Below are 20,535 nucleotides of genomic sequence, written 5' to 3' on the forward strand. Positions count from 1 at the left end.
ATTTACGAATAGAACGCGGCATGATCGTCTTCGATTGGAAAACACATTTGTCACTTCGATAGCACTGTGTGGGAGATATCAATTTTGATAATTATCTACAGCTCGCCGACTCGTATGAAATCAATTTCGATGTGCTCCCAAAGTTTGACTCCAATTAAATTGCTTGTCAGAACTTCAATCTTATGCTTTCCCGTGAGTTGTGACCTAAGTAGCACCGACACCAACACGCGACACGACACGACACGACACGACACAACACGACACGACACGACACGACACGACTCGTCGATACGTCAATTATCAAAAAATGAGAATTCCAACACGTTGGAGCACGTTGTATATTACGTGCATATTTTTATATATACATGATAAATGATCATTTTTATGATTATTTCTATCAAATTAATTTGATTCAAATTCACAAATAAATAAATAATAAAAAAAGAGTGTCGGACGAGTGTCAGTATCTGACACGTCCGACATGACCCGGAGGCCTCTGGAGAGTGTCTGTGCTTCCTTGGTTGTGACTTGTGAATATAACAACACGAGGATTTTAATTCGTCACTTTGGAATTCTTCACCTTATAATAAAATGACCCCCCCATGTGCTCCACTCCCGCCCTTTTGAAATTTGCTGCTATGTTTCTTCTATAAGAATTGTACAATCAAAATAAATTAAATGTAATGGGAAAAATAAACAAGAAAATGATATGTGTGAGAGAGAGAATGTCGGCTTTAGCTATGCCCTCTCTCTCTCTCTGGTGTTGCCGGGCGAGAGATCATTCGGGTTCGGGTCCATAAGTAGTGACAATTGCCCTGTGAAGATTCGCTTTTGCTATGGCTCCGGTAATTCCATTAACCAAGCCACTGCCTATGAGTAGCCGACTCATTCTTCAACAGGCACACGATCAGAGTCTTAGGTCGCGTTTGATTCGGTTTTGCAAATGGGTCTTGGGAAAAGGCAAATTGCATTTGGAAAAAAATCTTATGTAAAACTACTTCGGCCTAAGTAGCGTTTAGCAAAAATTTTTTTTTGTAAAGAGCTTTTGGGTTTAATTTTTCTTTTTTTATTAAAAAAAATCGAATCCTTCGCCGGTGAGCCAGATTTGGCGCCGGTGGCCGTCGCCTGAGGTCGTGCGACCCCCAGTGAGGGTTGTACGACCCCACCCCGGCGACGGCTGCCTGGGTCGCGCGACCCCAAGCAACGAATCTTATGGTAGCGCGACCCAGGTGGCTGTCGCCGAGGTCGCGCGACCTCGCCGGCTTGATCTAACCTCCTTGGCCCTCACGCAAAGAAAATGAACAGTAACAACGAGGGGCAAAACTGAAAAACTAAAGAATTGGAGGGCGTAATTTTGGAAGAAAAAACTAGTTTCCATGTTCGATCAAATGCTAAAGGCCCAATGCTGGTCCCCATCAGCATTGGATTTTCAGCTTTCCCAAGGTCAGGATTTGGTTGAAAGCCCCTTGGAAAGGTTTGCCAAACACCTTAACATTTTATCTAAGGGCTTTAAAGGCCAAAAATTCATTGAAAAAACTGAATCAAACGCACCCCTCCTACAACGCTTAAATAAGTGATGGCGTCTACCAGCACCATAGACCCCACCTGAAGTAGCGATGGTATCAATTTCATTTTCTATTGACTTTACAATCAATGTTTGTGGGAACTTAGCAATGAATTCCAGAAAATCCAGGGGCACATTTCAAAGAACTTGAAATATGAGAGACAAATTTGTAACAATCTAAAAGCCTCGGGCACAACATGTAATGCTCCCGAATGGGATAATGACACAAATGATTCCTGAACTTTGGTCAAATGTGTAATATATTCCCTGAACTTTTAATTTGTTTAATATTGTTTCCGAACTTTAGCCCAATGTGCAATGTAGTCTCCGAACTTTTTCAATGTGGTACCTGGACTTTTTGTATATGTTCAATATGTACTTGAACTATATGAAAATGTTTAATTCTGTCATTCCACTAATTCAAGTTAAAAGATAATATCGAATATTTTCATATAGTTTAAGGACTAAGTTGAACATGTATAAAAAATCCATAAATCACATTGAACAAATTAAGAGTTCATGAACTACATTACACATTAGGCTACAGTTTAAGGACGGCCAAAGTTCAGAGTCCATTTACGTCATTTTCCCCTCCCGAATTTGCAGGATGTTTAAGCTACTCACAACGAGCACCACGGAACCACGTGAGAGCACGTCACCAGAATTCCAATGAGCACCTAGGCCAGATTCAATGGTCGGGGTCATATCAAAACGGATTTCATAACGTCGGGGCGGACATCGCAAACACCGAGCTATCGGAAGGCGAATCGCAACGAACGAAAAAGTACTGGGGTGGCGGCATGACGTGAATCATTCGTCTAAGCCCCTTTATTAAAAAGAAAAAGAACCCTTGTTGTAGATTGAGAATCGTCGTCATCTCCGGTTGCTTAAGCTGAAGGTAGGCAAATCAAGAACACGAACCAGTTCACACACCCATAAAGTGACCGCCATTATCATAACCTAAAAGAGGGGATCGATGCAGAAGGACTTGGAGGCAGAATTTGGAAAAAAAAAACCGATCAAAGTCCTGGGACTCGGTCGGTGCGTTAAATTTCCTCAAGCATCATTCACGTTGTACGTGGGACGGCCAAGGTGGCCCTTTTTTCCTCCTCCTTCTCCCTAGACGCTTTTTTCGGGTAAAGAATGTGAAGCTGCGTACATTGTCATCAATGGCGGAAAGTGCTTTGAGATTGATGCGTCCCACGACCCGCTGTTGTGTCCGCGGACGGACCGACGGGTGAAAGGGAAAGGACTTTCTCGACGCGAATTGGTACGCTAGGAAAAAAAGGGGGGGTGAACCTGAACATTTATTCGTTGCTGTTCAAGAAAATGAACCGGATCCGACGGACCTAGTATGTCACAACCGTCCATTTTATGGGTCCCTGCGTGGATCCCGTGCCCGAGCCCATGATATTGATGGTTGTGATAGGCTCGGTCGAGTGGACCCGCGACCAGGCAAGAAAGTTCGATAGGTAGAGCTAGGATCTCGTAAAGGCTTCATTTTTTGTTGTTTGATTTTCTTACAAAATAGAGTGAGGGATGAAACTAACTCTCTTGAAACTAGGATTGAAAGTTAGTTTTAGGGACAAAAATCTGTCACAAAATAAAGTATGTTGAGAAAAATTCAAAAAGGGGCAATAGTATAGGGACCATTTTTCCAATTTCTCCTCCATTTTGTTTTTTATCCAACATCGGGCCGCCCACGCGTTCCTCTTCGGTGCATAATTAGCATTTTCCGTTGAAATTTGGATATATATATATATATATATATATATATATATATATATATATATGCCAAAGATTAATCTAAGGATCAAATTCATCATAGGTAGGGGTGTACAAAACGGACCGCCCAAATCAGGAACCATTTGGACAGGACGAGAACGGCCGATTTGGTCCAGTTTCCGAGAGTGTCGATCCAGTTCCCAGTTCCTAAAAGTGGAACCGGACCGACTACATATACTTTTTTTATTTTGTGATTATGTGTAGTTGGTATGGGGAATACAATTCCAATTTTAGAACATATATGTAGTCGGCATGGAGAACATAATTTGTCATCGTATTGGCTCGAATTGCACACTTGTTTTTGTGATTATGTGTAGTCGGCATGGGGAATATAATTCTAGTTTCAAAATACATGATATCGAGTAGTGGGAAAAAAAAAAGTGATCGATTCTATTGAACCGGACTGAAATCGGACCCGGAATCGATCACCCTTAGTCATAGGATGAAGTACAATGACCAAAATCGAAAAGTGGCAATAACAAAGTGACCACTTTTTGTAATTTCTCGAAAGTAAAATATCTCAAAAGTAATTATTTGGAGATTTGACTTCTTTAACGATTATAAGATAGGGAAATTTTGAACTTCGAAAGTTTTAGCTATCTAGAGATCACCTTATTTATATATTGATTGCTTCTGAAGTACCAATTTGTCCATAATTTAACACGGATAGATTAAAGATTTGTCTTATAATAAACATGGGTTCTCACGTATTGGTAAAAGTTTGGCGCTAAAGCACTTTTAATTTACTCTATTTATCCATCTATATCACTATGCTTCTATTTTACAATCCCTATAGTTTTGTCCCCTGAGATTTTCGAATTTCTTGAAACTCACAATTGTACTACGCGAAACCCCAAACTAGTATACATGTGACAAATTTACCAAAAACTAATTTTTGACCACAAAACACCCCAAATTGATACACCTGCGACAAATTTATCATCCGTTAGTTTCAATTAAATTTTATTGTCAAATTGCTGAGTTGGATGACACGTGGTAATTAACGGGTGTACCGGTTTGAGGTTTTACCCTCCGTTTGTCACAGATTTACCAGTTTGTGATTTTTCCTGATAAAAAAAATTAGTTTATCCTAAATTTATTATATATATACTAGTTTGTGATTTTTCGTGGTATTAACCTTATTTTCTATGATTGGGGTTTAAAACGAACTTCTAGAAAAGTCGGAGAGGGGCAAGCACCCGGTACCCACCTGAATCTGATCCTGATTAGAAAAAAAAGGTCAAGATAAGAATTTCAGAAGCCACTTGATTAAATCGCTTTATTTTCTATTATATGTGTACTAATTTAGAGTTTTTCGTGATATTAACCTTATTTTCTATGATTGGGGTCTTAAACAAACTTCTAGAAAAGTTGGAGAGGGGCAAGTACCCGGTCCCCCCCTGAATCTGATCCTGATTAGAAAAAAAAGGTCAAGATAAGAATTTCAGAAGCCACTTGATTAAATCGCTTTCTGCATGTCACTTTTTCCATGATAATGACAATCATTTTCTTTAATTTTCAATTTGTTACATCGGAATTACGAAAAAATGACATGGGCATGGAAATTGGATGAATTTTTAGGTTGCTACTATTATGCTATTCGGAAATTGAAAAATCAACGAGAGTGTTGTCATCTTGGGGGAAATAAAAACGAGAGCCGTCAAGTCTGCGAAGGAAAAAACTAATAAGAGGAATTTTCAAGTTTAATTGCATTTCTTGTTATTGATTTCATAATACAAAAGCAGATTCAAAATAATATAAAAAGGCGGGGTTAATTAAATAATTAATCGGTTTCCAAACATATAGAATTAAAGGTCATTTTAGTCGGTTAAAAACCAAAAAAATGAAAGTGAAGAAGAGTGGAGATGAGAGAGAAAAAGTACGATGCTTGGTGATAATACCGATTTGTTTCTAAATGTAGCATGTTATTTTGATCGGTTAACGAAAAAAAAAAGTGTTTATTCGGCTAAAGAGGAGGTGAAAGAAATAATTATTTTTTTTTGGGTCGAACTCACCAAACATTGGGCAAGGACTATTGAAATCTAGTCGACTTTTTCTTCATTTTCTAATTTATGTAAGACAGCCCATCAGTTGAGCCAAGCCAAGCCCACTACAGAGTTTGAGATTGGGCGGGGCCTAAAAAATAATTATGATTGTGCAAATAATGTCTTGCAAAATAATATGTAAAGTTCCAATACCAATGGATAAAAAAAAAATGAATCTTGCTCTTCTGATATCAATTGGTGAAGAACAAATCTCGCTCTAACGCCGATCGATGCGGGACATTAACGTGTAGCGAGCAAGAGATATTTAAAGAAATTGAAATGCCAATCCAATCCGGCGACTGAAAACTGACACCGATGCGTCGATTCTGGAAGGAGCGACGGCGGGTTCGATCTCCGGTATGCTGCGGGATGCTACGGGGGCACTTCTCGATGGCTTTACCAAGACGGTTCCGGCGTTGTCTGCGATTCGGGCGGAGATGAGCGCCCTGATCGAAGCCCCGAATCGATTCAAGTCAAGGGGAGAGGGTGTAATTGAATTGGGGTCTGATTTGTGAAGAACTTGTCCGAGCGCTTCAAGAAGAGACGCATGTGCCATGGGGAGATAAGAGTCCTTAGCAGTGGAGACCCGGGCTATTTTGGCCCACTTCCCTCATTTCTCCCTAGCCCACTGTAGTTGGAGTGCAAATCAGGTAGCGGACTGGCTCGCTAAGGCCCAGCGCCAAAATATCCTGTTTCTTTCATGGCTAGCCCATCTCTCCAGCTTTTATGGGAATATTTGCTTTGTTTGGATGCCTCCTAGTTTGAGCTCTCTGTCTAAGAAACTTTGATCTTCAATGATATCAGTCTCATTTCCAACCCAAAAAAAAAAAAAAAAATCCCAATCCCAATCGAGAAAGAGGAAATACCGACCCAGGTAACTTCATACATAACTAGAATTCTCAATTCATCGATAAAAAAAAAACACTAATGAAATAATTACTTAGGCCTATGTTTACAGACAACTTTGATAACGATTCTTCTAAGAAAGTAAATACGAAAAGAGAAGTAAACTACGATGAATATTCTAAATCCTGGTGATATCGGATACCCAATTTAAAAATAAAGAAGAAAAAACTAAGGTGTTTGAGATATTCTCTTGATCATAATTTTTCTTGCATCATTAAATATCAATAGCTTTGAGAGTTAGATTATCAAGTATACCTTGCTAAGCAGAAGCAAACCGAGTAGTGGATGCCCAAGCAATAATCGCATCTTTGTCACGAGAAACTTATTATAATTATGTAAACTTTTTGTGGAAATTAATGTCTATAGTATCAAGATCTTCAAGACAAAAACCCTAATTTACCATTGGAAGTACTCTAATTGTACTCCGATGTTATGTTGTAATCAAAATCATGAACAACCATTCAGCTTAAGTTTCTACTTGCCGGACAAGGTGCTTAGCATTCAACAGGTATAGTCGAAATGATTGGAAAAAAACATAATTGGAAGATGATAAATTGATTGAATTTACTCGAATTAAAAGTTCGATGATTGAGATGCATTCACGATAATTAAAAGTTCGGGTTTTATGTCGAGGGAGTAGATCGAATAGTTGAGAGATTGGAAATCCTCTAGATCAATAACACAATGAATGATCGATTTCATCCAAGATCCATCAATAGAGAGAAAACAAATCATGTCTAATTGTCCGTACCATGGACACGAGAGGGTCACAGCGCCGGCGTTTGGCAGAGGAAATATGAAAGTTTCAGGGTCAAACGTTGACTTCTTCCTTGATGGACACTCCCCCACAAGGCTACATTTTCTCCTTTTTTTTTTTTTATACTTATAGAGATTAATTCTACCATAAATAAAAAAAAATATCGGGAATAATTACATAAATAATCCCTGAATTTTGGCTTAATGTGCAATATCATCCCTAAACTCTGTTCAATGCGATCCATGAATTTTTTGTATATGTTCAATCTAGTCCCTGAACTACGTAAAAATGTTCAATGTTGTACCTGAGCTTAAATCAATGGAAGGATATCATCGAACATTTTCATATATTGAGGAACTAAGTTGAACATGCACCAAAGTTCACATCAAATAAATTAAAAGTTCGGAGACGACATTGCCTATAGGGTTAAAATTCATGGACCACATTGAACAAATTGAGATTTCAGGGACGATATTGAATATTGAGAAAAAGTTCATGGATCACTCACGATATTTGCCTAGCTTATACAAACGAGTTTTTCTTTTGCCCAATTGGACAACTTGAGAAGAGCTAAGGATAGCAATGAAATTATGGCATGCCACTTGCGTCGTAATGATACCTTTATGTCCATGCATGATAGTTGGCAACTTGGCATTGCAATTAATGAAATCCACAACTGTGCCCCGGATATTTAAGTCGATCCAATCTATAGTCGGGTACTTTAGAGAGAGAAATTTTCATACACTCTCGGATGACACCATATACCTGACCAATCATCACAAATCAAATCTTATCAACACTCCCTATTGTAAGTGCTTCTCACTCCACTCAATCAATCACCCCAAGTTAATATAATCTCTAGGGTTTGATGTTCTTTCTATTTCGTAAATCTTTCTCGGAAAAGTTTAGACCTTTAGGCCACGTTTATTTTCCAGAAAATAAGTGATTTGAAAAACATATTTCCTGAGAATGATCGCTTTGTTTGCTCACAAAAACGAAAGAACGAAAGATATTTTCATCGTTCACGAAAGTATTTACACGTAAGTTGCTGTCGATAATTAAAATGTTTTCGATCAACCGATTATTTCAAACGATATAAGCAATCGTTTTTAGGACATTATTTTTGTAATTATTTATTTTTCACGAATCAAATGGAGCTTTAATCGCACGTGCCACGTTGATTGACCAAGCCGCATTTGTGTATCAACATGGACGTGTTGAGAAATGGTCACGGAACAAATGTTTTGCAATCTATCACAAGGAGGCCGCATGGAGGACCAAATTTGTCCGATTTCCGCAGCATTCTTTTTGTCGCTTCTAGAACCGGTTCGCCGTCATTTGACCAGACCATTTCGTCCCTTCAGAAAGGTCGGAGGAATGATTCCTCCAAGAGCTTCGTGCGTCGTGTGCCTTGGCATGCGCTTGCTGACTTTGCATGCACACTGAGAAACTCGCCCTAGAGATCTTTCATGTCACGAACCCTCGAGACAAAACATATAGTATAAACTATAACCACCCTTTTTAACTGTCTTTGATTGGGAACGTCATCGTTGCCGAGGTTTGACCATGTCTTCTCTAGCTAAATGAAGCTTTACATCCGCCGGTCATGTACCTGCATGTACATGGAATGACGACCGCGAGTCAAACGCGTTCTTTTACTTAATGTATCCGAGCGTCGCGCGTTACGCAGACGCGTCTCCTATAACCTTGGGGTATATAAAGTCTAGAAGAGGCTGCGAACGGCAACGGCCTGAGTCTGGACTTGAGAAACTCTTCTGCTGTTAAGAGCTCAGATCGAGAAATATAGCAGCAGACCGAGAGATCATGGGGAGGAAGATGGATGTTCTTCTTGGAAGGAACAGCAAGGAGTCTAAGATCAAGACCCTCTCGAAACTTGCCATCTCTAGGATGGCCATCCTTAGAAAAAATCGAGAAGTTCGACTGTCTCATGCCTGGTCGGATGTCATTCAGCTACTGAGCCTCGGACACCAAGAACGCGCTCTTCTCCGCGTACGTTTTCACCTCTCTCTCTCTCTCTCTCTCTCTCTCTCTCTCTCTCTCTCTCTCTCTCTCTCTCTCTCTCTCTCTCTCTCTCTCACTCACGTGCACTCATGCTCGCACGCAATCATTCTAATAAGGATTATCTTTGTACAGGTTGAGCATGTAATTAAGGAGCAGAATATGGTGGATGCATTTTGCATCTTGGAATGCTACTGCCACATCCTTGGGCAGAGGGGAATGCTCATGCAAAAGAACATGTAAGTTTGCCAAGGCCTTCGAAACTTTTAGTAAGAACACTAAAGAACTAATCAAACGACGCTTGAGGCTTTTCACTGCACTTTTACGAACAGGGAATGTCCCGAGGAGCTCAAAGAGGCAGCGTCTAGCTTGACATTTGCAGCTTCGAGGTGCGGGGACTTCCCTGAGCTCCAGGGGATCCGCACTGTCGTCACAAAGATATATGGGAAAGAGTTTGTGGCTCGAGCAGTTGAACTACGCAAGAATTGTGCAGTGAATCCTAGGGTAAGTGATTTGACTCTGATCACTTGATCAAAACTGGCCAGTTTCTTTTCATGTCTGGATGACTCAAAGCTCAATGAATTCAGGTCATCGAGAAGTTCTCCACCAGACAACCGAGCGTGGAAAGTAGGATGAAGGCACTAAAAGAAATCGCCTACGAAAACGGAATGATTTTGCACTTCAAGAATGCTGCTGATGAGGTAGGTCATTGAATTGGAGTAGCAGATTCAGGCAACACTCCACGAATCGAAGTTGATTGAACAGTTTTTAACAAATATAGATCCTACATTGCAGGAAAAAGCAGGCATAAATTTCGGGGACAAGCGACTTGAACACAGTTTAACAAGTTCTGGACTCACAGATGACACCTGTGATGCACCAGAAAAGATAAGCGAGGATGAGGGCTTCTCCAACTCCATGGAGTGGAGGGAGTACAACGACGTGGTTGGCGCAGCTCAAGACTCATTTGAATCAGTGGTTCATGCAGCTGCCGCTGTAAGACTATCAGCATCGGGATCAGGGGACCATGATCCCGATTATCAATGTAACTTAAATGACTCAGGCGAAATATCACCATCTACATATCAAAATGACCTATATGAAGCTCCAGAGGAAGTAGACGTAGATCCCTATCCTGACAGGCCGATTTATGACAACATCTATCAAGTGTATTACTCAGACTCGGAAGAAGAAGAAACAGAAGCCGATCGAATTTATCTTGAAACGAGGGAGAAGAACGAAAGGCAAATGCATCAGAATAGTCGACTAGCGGCTCTACACTTAAACTAGGATAGGAACAATCTAAAAGAGATGATTGCATCTTCGACACCATGGAGCCAGACAGAGCCCTCGGACAATAGTGTGGTTTGACACCAATAACAACCATTCAAACGAAAGGTGGGGGCGGTAGAGGGTATTGGCTATAAACTGTGAAATTGAACAGAGATAGAAAGTTTAGATCACCCATGAATGAGTTCCTTAATCCTGCAAAATATGATGAAGTTGTAGATGAATGCTTCCTAAATAGGAATCAAAGTACAGAGCTATTGAGCAGATCTAAACAGGAACAGGAACAGGAACAGGAACAACGGGACTAGTTCAGTGAACAAAATTAAAAAAAAAAAAAGTTCGTTCCTAGGTTCCACTATTCTTTGTTGATTTATCATGTATTCGCTCCAAAATTCAACTATTCTTTTGATGATTTATCAAGTATTCATCTACCCCTACCTATTATTGCATTATTATGTACTCCTACCGGGTTTCATCCCGAGTTAATTCTTGAATGGTGGGGAGAAGGCAGGTTCCACTGGTCAAGATATTTCGCCAATCCCTACTGACTGTACAGAAACTAATAAAGCTCGACAAAATGAAATACTTGCTTAAAGGAACTCAGAATGTAGTAGCAAAGGTATTCCTGAGCGTGAAAGGCTCCAAAAGAAGTTTCTCCTTTCACGCCAGTTACATAAGCATTATCACTGGACTGCAGAAAAGCAAAATCATATGCAATATAGCGCCAGTCAAAGAGGTAAACGCATTCCAGCCACCCAGAACTTTTCTGTAGAATATATATTATGGCAGGAATTGTTGCATGGTATTGAACGCAATACATTACTCTCCATCCTCAACTTTACCTCAAATAAGATACGTAATTAAACAGAACCAGATAGGCTGATACAACAGAAAGAATACACATTAACTGAAGCAAAAATACAAATGTTCAAAGAAATTATACCAGAGTACAAGAAACTTGACTAACTTGGATATAACAACAGACCACAGAAGTACAAACTCCAGAATGCTACTGCTACAGCTTACGATAAATCGCCGCCGCTCTGTTGCCACAAATTAATGATATCAGTAGCCTGATTAAGAAGAAGAATCATCTGCTTCTGTGAAATCCATGGTTTGCTTTCAAGTAAGACCTTAAGCTCCTCCCACGCATCTTTCCTTGGCCAAAAGTAGTAGGAACTCAATGGAATTGTGCCATGGCCAGGTATCATTTGATCTAGTGCAATCCCAACGTTCTTCTCCATCCAAATAAACTTCAAGATAAGTCTGGGTTTGTCCATTGGCTTTACAACCACTCCAAGCTTCTGGATCATCCAAAAAAAATAAAAAAAACAAATTATTCCGATAAACAGAACTGTTTAACCAAGCAAGACTGCATTTTAAAAAATGGGTTAATACTATGAAAAACCCCAAACTGGTACATCTATGACAATTTTACCCAAAACTAATTTTTTGACAACCAAAAACCCCAAACCAGTACTCCTGTGACAAATTTACCCCGAACTATTTTTTTGACCACCAAAAACCTCACATTGGTACACTTGTGACAATTTTACCTCGAACTAATTTTTTGACCACCAAAAACCCCAAACTGGTACACTTGTACCCCCAACTAATTTTTTAACCACTAAAAACCCCAAACTGGCACATTTGTGATAAATTTACTTTTCGTTTGTGTCCGTTAAATTGGAATAATATTACGAAAAATCACAAATTGGTAAACTTGTGACAAACAGAGGGGCAAAACCCCAAATTGGTACACCCGTCAATTACCACGTGTCATCAAACTTAGCAATTTGAGAGAAATTTAACAGAAACTAACAAAAAGTAAATTTGTCACATGTGTACTAGTTTGGGGTTTTTGGTAGTCAAAAAATTAGTTCGGGGTAAAATTGTTACAGATGTACCAGTTTGGGGTTTTTGGTGGTCAAAAAATTAGTTCGGGCTAAAATTGTTACAGATGTACCAGTTTGAGGTTTTTGGTGGTTAAAAAATTAGTTCGGGCTAAAATTGTCATAGGTATACTAGTTTGGGGTTTTTTGTGGTCAAAAAAATAGTTTGTGGTAAATTTGTCAAAGATGTAGCAGTTTGGGTTTTTCGTGATATTAATTAAAAAAAAAAAAAAAGAGAACCTAAAGATGCAAACAGACTAATAGCAAACCAAATGAGCACCCCAAGTTCACAGAGGTGCAGATTGTGTCTTTAATTTCCCAGTCGTGTGTTCTTGGTAAGCAAAGAGAGGGTCAATGAAGCGAAAAGAACAAATTTCAACACGAGGGAGATTCAGGGTGTTTAGGTTTATTTTACATTGTATAAATACAAGGTTATAATGTATCGTATATACATGCGGTCTCCCTCTACCTACTAATTTAAACTTTTGGATTGGACATTCTTATATAGTATCAGAGCACAATCAGGAGCTTGAATCCTAACATTCCCCTCTCAAACTCATTTCTCGTGGTGGATTCAAAACAACTGGCTTGTGGAAAATACGAGTCATACCCATTTCACAACAACTGAGCTTGAGGCGTGTGACTGCAAAGGATCAGCTTACACGCGACGGGAGTGTTAATTATAATCTCACATCGCTTCAATACATAGTTATAATGTGCCTTATATGCATGCAGTCTCTCTCCTCCTCTTAACTGAAGTCTTTCAATTAGACATTCTAACATAGAGCTTGATAACAAACTCCAATTAATAATGCAACAAAACATAGAACAAAATCTCCATCGAGGAGATCACAATAGAAACATAAAGAAGTGCTATGACAAAGTGGGAAGTGCTGTGGCTTTGTAGCATGATGTGCTGTAGTGAACCAACAACTTTTCAAATTTTATATTTGGATGGACTCAATGCGAGACACAATAGTTGATTCATGAAATTGCATTAATCAAAGATAAACCAAAAAAAGATAGATATCTTTTTATCATGGAAAGGATTAAGGTGATTGAAGATTAATTTTATTTGTTTATGGGACTTGTAATCCGCATATCTGATCCATTTTGTGGTTTATTTGAAAATGTTTTCGACTAAGGAATTTTTAAATGTGAGGAAAGGCTAGTTGGCTTGAAGATGCGATTAAAAATTTGATTGAAGCACATAAAAGGAGAGTTGTTTATGTGATTGACAATCAAGCTACTAAGGATTCTACATATAGAATGCACATCCTAAGGAAAGTCAACATAAATGCAACAGCTAGCGGATCATAAGGAAAATTTTCAAATTCGAAGCGTACAAGGGCTGGAAATTGAAGTGGTGGAAAAGAGAAAACGGCTACGACAAAGACAGCAGCCAAAGAAGCTTACACCACTCTGATTATAACATTTATTCTTATTCATACCCTTCCGAATTTCTATAGAGTATTTATTGATTACATTTTTAAGAGATTAAAATCTTGTAAAAATGAGACTAAATTTTGTACGAGAAGAATAGCATAATGCCACTGAGTGTGTTGATACAGAAGGAACAGGTTCACACTGTACTTGAGTTGTGCACAAATCAGGCTGTATTCTTACTGAAGGTGTTCAGCAAGGGAGGTAATTTTGTATTGGGGGAATTACGGAAGCAACTGCTGCTGTTGCAGGGAAAACATATTGCAACTCTTGTACTGCTCAATTGAAGTAGCAGAGTTCAGCCTTAGTTCGAGGCTCCTAGAGCTGGAAATGAGAACGCAGACATGTACAACCAAACTCTTTAAATGCTTGGTTCAATCTCCTTATCCCTCCTTGTTCTCATCTACTGAATGCATCAATTGCTGTCGTGACATTACTATGTTATAATATTAACTGACTCTTGAGGAGCCATATAGTGTAACAAGTGTGAAACAATTTCAGGTGTCACGCCATTTTTATAGTAGAGGGTTTGATTCCACGGGCTCCCCTTCGCTCTTTATGCTATGATTTTCAACCAATTGATCCTCCCCTTCTTGCTTTCCATATAGAGGTATCTCAGAAAACCAAGTCCATAGTAGGTAGTAAATCCTTTCAGAAATTCACAATTGTATCAGAACTTAGCTACACCTACTTGAGATTGAGCTAATGCTTCCTCTGCATTATATCAGCTAATTCATATTAGAATGCATCTTCCCTGATCATTCCATTCCCCAAATAAGCTAAGCCCCACCACGAGAAAAACAGTCCAAGTCCCATTTATCTCCTCTTTATTCACACATCCCCATGGCCAAACAACCACACTCTCATAGGCATAAACACAAACACAGAAAGAGGAAATACCAACCAGGTAACTCAATACATCACTAGAATTCTCAATTCATCGATAAAAAAAACTAATGAAATAATTGTTTGGGCCTATGTTTACAGACAACTTTGATAACAATTCATCTAAGAAAGTAAACATGAAAAGAGAAGCAAACTATGATGAATATTCTAAATCCTAGTGATATCGGATACCCAATTTAAAAATAAAGAAGAAAAAACTAAGGTGTTGAGATATTCTCTTGATCATAATTTTTCTTGCATCATTAAATATCAATAGCTTTGCGAGTTAGATTACCAAGTGTACCTACTATAGAGAAGCAAACCAAGTAGTGGTTGCCCAAGCAATAATCGCATCTTTGTCACAAGAAACTTATTATAATTATGTAAATTTTTGTGGAAAATAATGTCTATAGTATCAAGATCTTTATGACAAAAACCCTAATTTACCATTGGAAGTACTCTAATTACTCCGATGTTGCGTTCCAATCAAAATCATGAAAGACCATTCCACTTAAGTTTCTACTTGCCAGAGAAGGTGCTTAGCATTCAACAGGTATGGTCGAAATGACTGGAAAAAAACATAATTGGAAGATTATAAATTAATTGAATTTACTTAAATTAAAAGTTCGATGATTGAGATGTATTCACAATAATTAAAAGTTCGGGTTTTATGTTGAGGGAGTAGATCGAATAGTTGAGAGATTGGAAATCCTCTAGATCAACAACACAATGAATGATCAATTTCATCCAAGATCCATCAATAGAGAGATGGCCCAATTCCAAAAAAAACCATCAACTTTACACTTTGTCCCAAATATATCCTGAACTTTTTTTTATCTCAAGAAAAACCACAAACTTTTATCTAAGTCCCAAATCTGCCCTACCGTTATAAATCCGTCCAATTAACGTCAGAAAGAAAAAAAAAAAAAAAAAACAGAGAACGAGCAGCTGCGGCGGTGTCCAAGGCCTCGCCGGTGGCCGCCGCCACGGCCCGCCGGGAAGGAGCGGCGGCCCTTGCCTCGGGCCTTCCCGAAGGCGGCGACCCTCGCCGGCCCCGAAGCAAGTCGCCGGCGAGGGCGTGGCCCCGATCCGGGGGCAAGGGTCGTGCCCTCCCCAGATCGGGGCCGCACGCCCGCCGGCGACTCACCCGGGCCGGCGACCCTCACCGGCCTTCGAGAAGCCTGGGCGAGGGCCGGCGAGGGTCGCCGACCTTCGAGAAGGCCCGTGCGAGGGTCGCCGGCCCCGGCGAGCCGCCGGCGAGGGCGTGCGCCCCGATCCGGGCGAGGGTCACGCCCTCCCCTAGATCGGGGACTGCACGCCCTCGCTGGCGGCTCGCCCGGGGTCGACGACCCTCGCCGGCCTTCGGGAAGGCCCAGGCAAGGGACGGCAAGGGTCACCGGCCCCGGGCGAGTCGCCGGTGAGGGTGTGCAGCCCCTGATCTGGGGCGAGGGTCGCGCCCTCCCCTAGATCGGGGGCTGTACGCCCTCGCCGGCGAGGGTGGCCGGCCTTCGAGAAGGCCCAGGCGAGGGCCGCCGCTCCTTCCCGGCAACTGTGGCAGCGGCCACCGGCGAAGGCTTGGCCACCGTCGCAGCTGCTCGTTCTCTATTTTTTTTTTCTGACGTTAATTGGACGGATTTATAACGGGAGGGCAGATTTGAGACTTAGATAAAAGTTTGTGGTTTTTCTTGAGATAAAAAAAAGTTCATGATATATTTGGGACAAAGTGTAAAGTTGAGGTTTTTTTTGGAATTGAGCTATAGAGAGATAACAAATCATGTCTAATTGTCCGTACCGTGGACATGAGAGGGTCACAGCGCCGGCGCTTGGCAGAGGAAAGCCATAATGAAAGTTTCAGGGTCAAACGTTGACTCCTTCCTTGATGGACACTCCCCCACAAGGCTACATTTTCTCCTTCTTTTTTTTTTTTACTTATAGGAATTAATTCTACCATAAATAAAAAAATATTATCGGGAATAATTACATAAATAATCCCTGAACTTTGACTTAATATGCAATATCATCCCTAAACTCTGTTCAATGCGATCCATGAATTTTTGGTATATATTCAATCTAGTCCCTGAACTACGTAAAAATGTTCAATGTTGTACCCGAGCTTGAATCAATGGAAGGATATCATCGAATATTTTCATATATTGAGAAATTAAGTTGAACATGTATCAAAGTTCACATTAAATAAATTAAAAGTTCAGAGATGACATTGCCTATAGGGCTAAAATTTATGGACCACATTGAACAAATTGAGATTTTAGGGACGATATTGCACATTGAGGAAAAGCTCATGGATCACTCGCGATGTTTGCCTAACTTATACAAGCGAGTTTTTCTTTTGCCCAATTGGACAACTTGAGAAGAGCTAAGGATAGCAATGAAATTATGGCATGCCACTTGCGTCGTAATGATACCTTTATGTCCATGCATGATAGTTGGCAACTTGGCATTGCAATTAATGAAATCCACAACTGTGCCCCGGATATTTAAGTCGATCCAATCTATAGTCGGGTACTTTAGAGAGAGAAATTTTCATACACTCTCGGATGACACCATATACCTGACCAATCATCACAAATCAAATCTTATCAACACTCCCTATTGTAAGTGCTTCTCACTCCACTCAATCAATCACCCCAAGTTAATATAATCTTTAGGATTTGATGTTCCTTCTATTTCGTAAATCTTTCTCGGAAAAAGTTTAGGCCTTTAGGCTCCATTCGTTTGGCGAGGGTCGCCGGCCGCCGCCGCCGGACGCCGGACGTTGGCCGCTTGGTCGCCGGCCGCCGCTGCCGCTGCCGCCGGTCGCCCGCCGCCGGACGGCTCGCCGCTGCTGTCGCCGGCCGCCGGACGCTGCTGCCCGGCCGCTGCAAACGCCGCCGCCGCCCGCCGCCGCCGCCGCTGCGTTTGCCGAAAAATATTTTTCGAAACTTTTTCATATTGGTCGCGAACACCGGAAAATTATGTTCGGGAAAACATTTTCCAGGAAAATGACTTCCGGGAAAATATTTTCCAAAAGGAGAATATTTTTCGCCAAACGAACGGAGCCTTAGGCCACGTTTATTTTCCAGAAAATAAGTGATTTGGAAAACATATTTCCTGAGAACGATCGCTTATTTTGCTCACAAAAATGAATGAACGAAAGATATTTTCATCGTTCACGAAAGTATTTAAACGTAAGTTGCTGTCGATAATTAAAATATTTTCGATCAACCGATTATTTCAAACGATATAAGCAATCGTTTTTAGGAAAATATTTTTGTAATTATTTATTTTTCACGAATCAAATGGAGCTTTAATCGCACGTGCCACGTTGATTGACCAAGCCGCATTTGTGTATCAACATGGACGTGTTGAGAAATGGTCACGGAACAAATGTTTTGCAATCTATCACAAGGAGGCCGCATGAAGGACCAATTTGTCCGATTTCCGCAGCATTCTTTTTGTCGCTTCTAGAAACGGTTCGCCGCCATTTGACCAGACCATTTCGTCCCTTCAGAAAGGTTGGAGGAATGATTCCTCCAAGAGCTTCGTGTGCGTTGGCATTCGCTTGCTGACTTTGCATGCACACTGAGAAACTCGCCCTAGAGATATTTCATGTCACGAACCCTCGAGTCAAAACATATAGTATAAACTATAACCACCCTTTTTAACTGTCTTTGATTGGGAACGTCAGCGTTGCCGAGGTTTGACCATGTCTTCTCTAGCTAAATGAAGCTTTACATCCGCCGGTCATGTACCTGCATGTACATGGAATGACGACCGCAAACGTGTTCTTTTACTTAATGTATCCGAGCGTCGCGCGTTACGCAGACGCGTCTCCTATAACCTTGGGGTATATAAAGTCTAGAAGAGGCTGCGAACGGCAACGGCCTGAGTCTGGACTTGAGAAACTCTTCTGCTGTTAAGAGCTCAGATCGAGAAATATAGCAGCAGACCGAGAGATCATGGGGAGGAAGATGGATGTTCTTCTTGGAAGGAACAGCAAGGAGTCTAAGATCAAGACCCTCTCGAAACTTGCCATATCTAGGATCGCCATCCTTAGAAAAAATCGAGAAGTTCGACTGTCCCATGCCTGGTCGGATGTCGTTCAGCTACTGAGCCTCGGACACCAAGAACGCGCTCTTCTCCGCGTACGTTTTCACCTCTCTCTCTCTCTCTCTCTCTCTCTCTCTCTCTCTCTCTCTCTCTCTCTCTCTCTCTCTCTCTCTCTCTCTCTCTCTCTCTCTCGTGCACTCATGCTCGCACGCAATCATTCTAATAAGAATTATCTTTGTACAGGTTGAGCATGTAATTAAGGAGCAGAATATGGTGGATGCATTTTGCATCTTGGAATGCTACTGCCACATCCTTGGGCAGAGGGGAATGCTCATGCAAAAGAACATGTAAGTTTGCCAAGGCCTTCGAAACTTTTAGTAAGAACGCTAAAGAACTAATCAAACGACGCCTGAGGCTTTTCACTGCACTTTTACGAACAGGGAATGTCCCGAGGAGCTCAAAGAGGCAGTATCTAGCTTGACATTTGCAGCTTCGAGGTGCGGGGACTTCCCTGAGCTCCAGGGGATCCGCACTGTCATCACAAAGATATATGGGAAAGAGTTTGTGGCTCGAGCAGTTGAACTACGCAAGGATTGTGCAGTGAATCCTAGGGTAAATGATTTTGACTCTGATCACTTGATCAAAATTGGCCAGTTTCTTTTCATGTCTGGATGACTCAAAGCTCAATGAATTCAGGTCATCGAGAAGTTCTCCACCAGACAACCGAGCGTGGACAGTAGGATGAAGGCACTAAAAGAAATCGCCTACGAAAACGGAATGATTTTGCACTTAAAGAATGCTGCTGATGAGGTAGGTCATTGAATTGGAGTAGCAGATTCAGGCAACACTCCATGAATCGAAGTTGATTGAACAGTTTCTAACAAATATAGATCCTACATTGCAGGAAAAAGCAGGCATAAATTACGAGGACAAGCGACTTGAACACAGTTTAACAAGTTCTGGATTCACAGATGACACCTGTGATGCACCTGAAGAGATAAGCGAGGATGAGGGCTTCTCCGACTCCATGGAGTGGAGGGAGTACAACGACGTGGTTGGCACAGCTCAAGACTCATTTGAATCAGTGGCTCATGCAGCTGCCGCTGCAAGAGCCGCTGTGAGACTATCAGCATCGGGATCAGGGGACCATGATCCCGATGATCAATGTAACTTAAATGACTCGGGGGAAATATCACCATCTACATATCAAAATGACCTATATGAAGCTCCAGAGGAAGTAGACGTAGATCCCTATCCTGACAGGCCGATTTGTGACAACATCTATCCAGTGTATTACTCAGACTCGGAAGAAGAAGAAACAGAAGCCGATCGAATTTATCTTGAAACGAGGGAGAAGAACGAAAGGCAAATGCATCAGAATAGTCGGCTAGTGGCTCTACACTTAAACTAGGATAGGAACAATCTAAACGAGATGATTGCATCTTCGACACCATGGAGCCAGACAGAGCCCTCCCGACAATAGAATGTGGTTTGACACCAATAACAACCATTCAAACGAAACGTGGGGGCGGAAGAAGGTATTGGCTATAAGCTGTGAAATTGAACAGAGATATAAAGTTTAGATCACCCATGAATGAGTTCCTTAATCCTGCAAAATATGATGAAGTTGTAGATGAATGCTTCCTGAATAGGAATCAAAGTACAGAGCTATTGAGCAGATCTAAACAGGAACAGGAACAACGGGACTAGTTCAGTGAACAAAATAAAAATAAAAAAAAGTTCGTTCCTAGGTTCCACTATTCTTTGTTGATTTCTCATGTATTCGCTCCAAAATTCAACTATTCTTTTGTTGATTTATCAAGTATTCATCTACCCCTACCTATTATTGCATTATTATGTACTCCTACCGGGTTTCATCCCGAGTTAATTCTTGAATGGTGG

General features: G+C 40.9%; 1 protein-coding gene across 2 annotated transcripts; it reads left to right on the plus strand.

Moving 5' to 3' along the window:
• The first annotated feature begins 8,732 nt into the window (after window positions 1-8,732).
• On the plus strand, window positions 8,733-20,451 carry LOC115669286 (uncharacterized). Of its 2 annotated transcripts, none has more exons than XM_056320122.1 (5): window positions 8,733-9,067; window positions 9,212-9,315; window positions 9,409-9,580; window positions 9,664-9,777; window positions 19,538-20,451. In XM_056320122.1, the coding sequence occupies exons 1-5, from the start codon at window positions 8,882-8,884 to the stop codon at window positions 20,042-20,044; spliced, it is 1,083 nt and encodes a 360-aa protein (XP_056176097.1). In that variant the 5' UTR covers window positions 8,733-8,881; the 3' UTR covers window positions 20,045-20,451. The 2 variants fall into 2 exon arrangements, with proteins under 2 accessions (XP_056176097.1, XP_056176096.1); XM_056320121.1 differs by lacking the exons at window positions 8,733-9,067; window positions 9,212-9,315; window positions 9,409-9,580; window positions 9,664-9,777 and adding exons at window positions 18,465-18,728; window positions 18,877-18,980; window positions 19,074-19,245; window positions 19,330-19,443.
• Window positions 20,452-20,535: the final 84 nt, after the last annotated feature.

This window comes from Syzygium oleosum, unplaced genomic scaffold (genome assembly GCF_021117445.2).
Source record: "Syzygium oleosum isolate NSW1041296 unplaced genomic scaffold, Sole_v2.1 Sole_v2.19, whole genome shotgun sequence".
In the NCBI taxonomy this organism is placed as follows: Eukaryota; Viridiplantae; Streptophyta; class Magnoliopsida; order Myrtales; family Myrtaceae; genus Syzygium; species Syzygium oleosum.

Coding starts and splice junctions, on each gene's coding strand:
- LOC115669286 (XM_056320122.1), top strand. CDS start 8,882: ATGGGGAGGAAGATGGATGTTCTTCTTGGAAGGAACAGCAAGGAGTCT. Junction 9,068..9,211: donor AAGAACGCGCTCTTCTCCGC/GTACGTTTTCAC, acceptor ATCTTTGTACAG/GTTGAGCATGTAATTAAGGA. Junction 9,316..9,408: donor ATGCTCATGCAAAAGAACAT/GTAAGTTTGCCA, acceptor TTTTACGAACAG/GGAATGTCCCGAGGAGCTCA.